The sequence below is a fragment of the Porites lutea genome, chromosome 3 (genome assembly GCF_958299795.1).
Source record: "Porites lutea chromosome 3, jaPorLute2.1, whole genome shotgun sequence".
NCBI classification, from domain to species: domain Eukaryota; kingdom Metazoa; phylum Cnidaria; class Anthozoa; order Scleractinia; family Poritidae; genus Porites; species Porites lutea.
The window spans coordinates 21,477,859-21,485,084 of record NC_133203.1 but is presented as its reverse complement, the minus strand read 5'-3'; the positions used below and the strand labels follow the sequence as shown (position 1 = coordinate 21,485,084).

Below are 7,226 nucleotides of genomic sequence, written 5' to 3'. Positions count from 1 at the left end.
ATTAATTTTGCAAGTGTCAAGTCTTCTTGACTTAAATGTAATTTAGGCAAGGTTAATCTCGAGCTAATGCTGCCAGCGGTCTCGCCCAGTTTGCACATGATCCGTGGGGGCACCCGTTTAGAGTTTGCAGGGGCAAACTACGTACAGCCTTGCTTGCTAGCGATCGTTGCCATCACTGCTTCTGTGAGCAAATCTTTGCGGATTCATTAGCATTTTTTATTGGCATTTTTCCGTCATGCCTTGTTCTACTCAAAATAGTCAAGCGACGCCACTCATCGAGGTTGAAGCCGATGCGTATCGTCTGTCTTCATGTGATGTTGCTGGTGTGTCTGCGAGCAATGCTTCGCTTCCTGGGGATACCAATGCTTCTGCTGCCACGAATCCACCACCTCAACCGAGTTTCTGGAGTTTCTGGCTACGGTTGTGCAGGCTGTGAAGGCTGCTCTGGCGGCGAAGCAGGCTTCGGTACCTTGCCCAGCTTCTACGGCCCTGCCAAACTCAGGCCAATCTTCGTCGACCACTAGCCTGTCCAGTGCGATGGCCTTTGGGGGCGTTCCCTCGCTGCTATCTTCGTAAGCTTCCACTTTTGCTGCTTCTGGGGCAGGCTTGGCTGCACATTCCACCTCTGCAGGAGCTTCTGCTGCTCAAGGTAGGCCAGCTTTAGTTCTTCCCACTTTTGTGTCGACCTTTTTGCCCCCGAACCTCTCGCATTCACTGTCCATTGCCAACATGGCGACCACGTCGTCCCAGGATAGCGTTTCATCTGCTGCCACGTTGCTTCAGGCCAACATTTCGTGTGCAACTTTGTTCCTGGCTTCTCCCCCATTCCTGCGAAAGTAGTCGGCCAAGTGGTGGCGGGGAAGTTCATTGACCTGGGCGATCTGCTTCCGTCGACTATTGCGTCTGCCGAACCCGAGCCTCAGCTACTGTTTGACGGTCGTCTTGTGCTGACCTCTACTCCAAAGAAGCCTAAACGCTGCGTTGAGGACATCGCTACTTGGATGGAGGCCTTCTCTGTCTATTGCCTTATTATTATCTCCTTCTTCCCGCACCGCTCTCGAGACCTATTGCAGTATAAACTACTCATCCTGAGGACATACCGTCAGTTTAGCGGGAAGGTTTGGCTGGCCTATGACAGAGCGTTCCGGGAGCATGCTGCAGCTGCAAATGTTGTTGACTGGTCATCCATTAACGTCCAGCTATTCAACTTCCATGCTGCGGGAGCCTCGCCTCGTGGACCCAATGTCTCTTCCCCTGACTTAGCAGAACCAGCTGGAGCAAGTACCTCTCAGATTCTGTGCAAGTCATGGAACAAAGGTCGTTGTGTGGCCCCATATGCCTCATGTCGTTACGCTCACCGCTGTTCCAGCTGCTCTGGCACACATCGTGCTGTCAACTGCTCAGGGTCAGAGCCAGCCCAGCCCCCAGTCAAGGCCAGCTGCCGCTCGCGATCCCCGTCCTGTTCCTCTGTCTCGACGTACGTGAACTCTCCTTTTTTTTAAGCTTAACATTTGCTGTCTGTTGCTACTTGGTCCTTTCTATCTTTAATGACATAGCATGAATAAACAGTTGTTTTATGATATGCTATTGTATGATATTGTTTGTTTCCTTTTCCTAGTGCCACTTCCCCCGGTGTCGGAAATAACTCCCCTCAAGGTGGATCAGTTTGCCTGGGAATTGCGAAATCATCCGAATCGGCAGCTTTGTAACTTTGTATTGGACGGATTGCGCAACGGTTTCAAGCTCTGTTTTCAGCCTGCACTTTCACTAAAATCAGCTAAGAAAAACAAACCTTCAGCCTACCAGCAGCCCTTGGTCATTGATGAGTACTTGGCCCATGAGGTTTCCCGGGGTAGGGTTGCGGGCCCTTTCAGATCTCCTCCCCTCCCCAACCTTTATACAAGTAGCTTCGGGGTTATTCCCAAGAAAGGGTCAGCCTGGGAAGTGGCGTTTCATAGTGAACCTCTCTTCCCCCGGTGGTGCAAGCGTCAATGATGGGATCAACACCCATGAGTTTACCTTTCATTACATAACAGTTGACCAAATCATCCGCATGGTGTCCCGACTCGGCAGAGGGGCACTTATGGCCAAGTTTGATGTTGAGGCAGCTTACCGTAATATTCCAGTCCGCCCATCAGACCGGTTTCTCTTAGGAATGAAGTGGCAGGGGTCCTACTATGTTGACTTGACCCTTCCATCTGGCCTTCGCTCAGCCCCTTACATTTTCAACTCTGTGGCGGATATGGTTGAGTGGATTCTGGTGCATTCCTATGAGGTCTCCGATTTACTCCATTATCTTGATGACTTTATCACTGCCCGCCCCCCAGCCTCTATTCAGTGTGCTAGGAACCTCAGTACCGCTTTGGCTGTTTGCGACCAGCTAGGCTTACCTCTTCATCCTGGAAAATGTGTTGGCCCTGCCCCAGTACTTACAGTTCTGGGCATTGAACTGGATTCTGTCAATCAAGTGGCCCACCTTCCAGAAGAGAAACTCCACGCCCTGCGGGAGTTGATTGCTTCATGGTTAGCCCGGTCTTGGTGCAACAGACGGGAGCTAGAGTCCCTAATTGGTCACCTCCATCATGCCACGAAAGTGGTATGGCCTGGTCGCACCTTCTTACGTCACATGATTGACCTACTTGGCTGCTTCCGCAAGAAGGACCACCCTATCCGCCTTAATAAGGAGTTTCATCGTGATTTGCAGTGGGGGCATCAGTTCCTGGTAGATTGGCATGGGGTCAATTTCTGGCTTTTTCCAGGCAATACGCCTACTGCGGGCGTGGAAGTTTCCTCGGATGCAGCTGGTTCTCTGGGCTTTGGTGCATATTTAGAGGGCATGTGGTTTACTGGTTCTTGGATGCCCTCACAGCGAGAACAGTCCATTGCTTATAGGGAACTCCTTCCAGTGGTCGTCTCTGCTCATGTTTGGGGCCACCTTTGGTACAGGCAGCATGGTCTATTTTGATCGGACAACGACAGTGTGGTGCACATTCTGAATGCGAGGACATCTAAAGTGCCATGTCTTATGCATTTGCTACGTTCCTTGCTACTGGCAGCTGCCCGTCTTAGTTTTTAGTTCTCTGCCCAACATATTCCGGGAGTCACTAATTCGATACCTAATGCCCTTTCTCGCTTTCATTGGCAGGACTTTCGCCGTTTGGCTCCGGAGGCTCATCGTTACCCAACTCCCATTCCACCGCAGCTGTTGGAGGACCTCATCTCCCCACGTTAGAAGCACAGTGCTACTCCTATTTGGCCCAGGGTCTAGCAGCATCTACCCGCAAGTCATATGCTACAGCTCAGTCTCAGTTCGTCCTTCTGGCGTCAGACAAACGTCGCAAATTTCAATACTCCACTTTTCATTGACAAATTGAATATTCACAAGTTCGTTTTCCATGAAATATACTCCTTTCTATTGATAAAAGAACTCGATTTGAAGGTCTGTCCACTATAACTCTTGTGCAATACAGGATGCGGCTATTTTTGGTGCTAATACTCCTGATCCAACCTAAAAAAAACAGAGGAAAACCCAACGGGATGAGTTCTTGTTTTATTTAGCTTCGATCTGCGGATAGTAAGGAAAAAGTAAAGAGACAGCACTATTATCTCACTCCAGATCACCTTTGTAGAAATCCCAAAAGAAATGACAACTAAGACAGCAATGAGCACAATTACCAACAAATCGATGACCAAAACCAACACTGGGAAAGAAAACTTTTCCCCTGAAGGACAGTCAGTAGCCCACTTGTCTTCATTTGGTTATCGTTTTCAAGTAATATGTCAAAAACGAGTGCGAGTGTTTCATCAGGAGTTCCAGACACCGAGAAACATGAAAGCACCAGGCTGCAGGCTGAGTACTTTTCTTGTTCTCTTTACTATGTTCCTCACATGTCCTCGATACTCTTTTGCATAGGGGCAACTATATTGAAGTCGATACTTTAGTTCACATCCAGCAGCCAAGCTCTAAAATATATATAACGTATTTTTAGAAAATAGATTGAATTATTTTTAGCAAATCATTACACATTCTGCGGTATCTTATTTTAGACCTCTTCGTAAAATTGTTATTACATCTAGGTTTTCTTCTATTTTCTTCATTCTCCTCAACACCTCCCGCCTCAATTACCTTAGGCTAACTATGGATTACGTGAAAATTTCCTTTTCACTTCAATTTAATTTCCTAAAAGACGACTTATACACTCCTCCTCTTTGGGGTACAAAATTATCCACCCAATCACCTCCTCTAAACAAGACGTTGTAGAACCCTAAATTTGGCCGTCGATGTCCTACACCTGTATTAGCGATCTGTCAGTAGTGCAGCAGCGTTGTATATTTTAGGGGTTCGTTGAGATCCATCAAGTGGAATACTTGCAGTTATATTAGACGCTAATTTGTAAAATAATCGCTGTACTTTGTTAATTATTGAAACTTGTTTCTCCTAGAATTTAATATGAGGTAACAAACGACAATAATTTTGAAAGGTAAAAGTGATTTCAGGTCTTGCAGTGACGTCGTTGTGGAAGTCCTAATTTGGTTATGAAGGAATGGCATGGTTACAATCTTTTGAAATGAACTCATCGTTGTCAAAAGTCTTATCAATCCCCGAAAACATATTTGCACTTATTTTAACATTGTTAGTCTATCCGTTTAGGATTCCTTTTCGCTTATTTTTGATAATAATTGTACACAGAGCACATCAATAAAGCCACAATTTCATCTAATATAGAAAAAGGGGTATAAAATTCTTGAGGGAGGAGGGGTCTGATATTTTGTGTCTGTTCTGGGGTTTTGAAAACTCTGTGAGGTCAAAACCAGAGTGTAAAATTTCGCTATAAAACAGGCCTGATTTCCTGAGCCGGGTTGACTAGCTTTGCACACATCTATGCACCCTAGTTAAACAAAACACAAATCAACTTTGTCATTATACAACAACCCAACCAACCCCGTTAGCTCCGATCTGACTACTGTTATGCCAGGATCTCGGGTGGAAATTTTCCACTTAATCACGCTTGCAGGGCCGCCAGGCGAATCTTCAACAAAGCGAGAAACAGCATGGCGGGTAACACGCTCTTCATGCGCACTGCTTTCCCGGCGCAAGTGATGAGACCCTCAATAGGTCACTTCTATTGTCATGTAGTTTGCACGTGAAACCTTTACAATTTGCCACTTTTGTGTTCGCAGCTTCGATAAACAAATATCACTTGAAAATCACGTTCTCATCACAAGTTTGTACGAGTACAACTTGATAACAAGCTTTTCTGGACATTCTTACCAGTTCAGCTTGATAAACAACTTTTCATAACTAGTTTACCAGATCAACTTTCTAACCAGATTCTCATAACAACTTGTCACTCACTTTTGTACACGAACATCTCTCTTTACATCAAAAGAGCAGTTCTAGACTCATCCTCTTTCAAATAAGAAAATATCCACCCCATATCCTCCTCTAAATAAACAACGTTTATATAAACAAATATCACTTCATTATCACACGCTCACCACAATTTTGTACGATTACAACTTAATAACCAGCTTTTCAGGTCATTCTTACTACTTCAACTTGATAAACAAGTTTTCATAACAAGTTTACCAGATCAACTTTATAAACAGGTTCCAAGAGCAAGTTGTGACTCGTTTTTGTACACATACATCTCTGTTTACATCAAATAATGGTTTTTCATTGGCTATTCGTCTTCACATTTTATTGGATAACCTATTTCGACAAAAAACCTTGCTCCCTGATTGGTGTATTTCGATCCCTCACTTTGGTATAAAAGGGTTCCCCATTGAACAACTGCACCCTTCAGCAGTATTTTTATGCTGGGTACTATCATCAACTGCATCTCAAAATGAATCAACTCAGACTCAAGGGTTATATACACGATGTATCTGCGGCTAAAAAAAGCAGAGTAAAATCGTTCCCATACTTCGTATTCGCCCTCCAAGTAGCCGCATCGTTGAAACGACGAGCAGTATGCTATGACATCTCAAAGCACAAAGTGCTAAAAACTTTTCAGCAATCAAGAGAACCTGTTGTATTCCACAACGTAACACAGAAACCAAGTGTACGCAATCCATCGGAAGATAATATTATCGTCAACAAAAGATCCCGCGTCGACCCAGCAAACAACAACGATATTCAATTCAAACATGCTGAACCTGAAGCAGATCCCTCCCACCAGTTTACTGTACAAGACTGTACAAGATATTATCCGCCTAGAGGAAAACCAACTCACGTGTCAAAGGAATTTTGACTCTACGCCCAGACAGTGTCCAACAGATCCCTATGAAGGATGGTTATTTATACTCTATGTTAGAACGTTGCAGTGTTTCTGACAATACCGGCACCTGTCGCCTGACCTTGTGGGGAACACCCATCCAAGAAGTCGCAAATCACAAATCTTATTCCATTACAGATGTGCGTGTAAAGATCTTCAACTCCATCAAGTATCTCACATCTACTCCTGTAACAACCTTTACCATTGCTGAAGAATCCTATGAACCCTTAAGTGAAGAAGATTTCTCCAGACTTTTCGATGCCGTATCAAATTACGTTCCAAAAATCCTACTGGCTGATAGTTACAAGACTTGACTGACGTGCGTGAAATGTGGAAAACAAGTCACTGAAGTAACAACAACCACCGCAAGTCTTATCAAAATTAATGTGCCATTTGCAGCACTGTGCAACCTCTCTCCTCATGTCACCTAAAAGGATCTGTTCGCATACAAGTCCAACCGGACGACAATGCTGAACCTATCTGGCTAAAAGTGCTCACATCAACTCTTAAAATGCTGGAACACATTTCTTCTGATGTGACATTGCAATCACCGGAAGAACAAGTCTTCGCTCAACTTTTCTTGCTTAAAAACTTTTTTTGTTGATTTCAACGAACAATCATTAATTGTGGAGGACTTTCGTTTCAAATAAATGTAAGTACTTGTCACACTTTTCAAGCTATTCTCTCTTACAACTATTTCCTTGGAGAACTTAGCTTAACTTTGTTTTACAATACTATTACAACTACGTATTCAGCTTGAACCGGGGCACTTGTCTTAAATTACTTTGAAGAACTTTAGTTTGCTTCCTTTTTTCAATTATACCTTTCTTCTCTTCTTTTTTTATGAGGATTGCTTCATCGTTTGCATAAATAAACCACTACCTTTTAAGCATTTTTTTTTCAAAGCGACAGACATTAAAATCTAGAGCACTTCACAGAGTAATAGAC

General features: G+C 44.2%; 1 protein-coding gene and 1 pseudogene across 1 annotated transcript; both read left to right on the top strand.

The window, feature by feature from the left end:
* The first annotated feature begins 2,218 nt into the window (after nucleotides 1-2,218).
* On the top strand, nucleotides 2,219-3,232 carry LOC140931911 (uncharacterized; annotated as a pseudogene).
* A 3,054-nt stretch (nucleotides 3,233-6,286) lies between these two features.
* LOC140931910 (uncharacterized) lies at nucleotides 6,287-6,882 on the top strand. Its single transcript, XM_073381607.1, has 3 exons — nucleotides 6,287-6,466; nucleotides 6,580-6,608; nucleotides 6,678-6,882. The coding sequence occupies exons 1-3, from the start codon at nucleotides 6,287-6,289 to the stop codon at nucleotides 6,880-6,882; spliced, it is 414 nt and encodes a 137-aa protein (XP_073237708.1).
* Nucleotides 6,883-7,226: the final 344 nt, after the last annotated feature.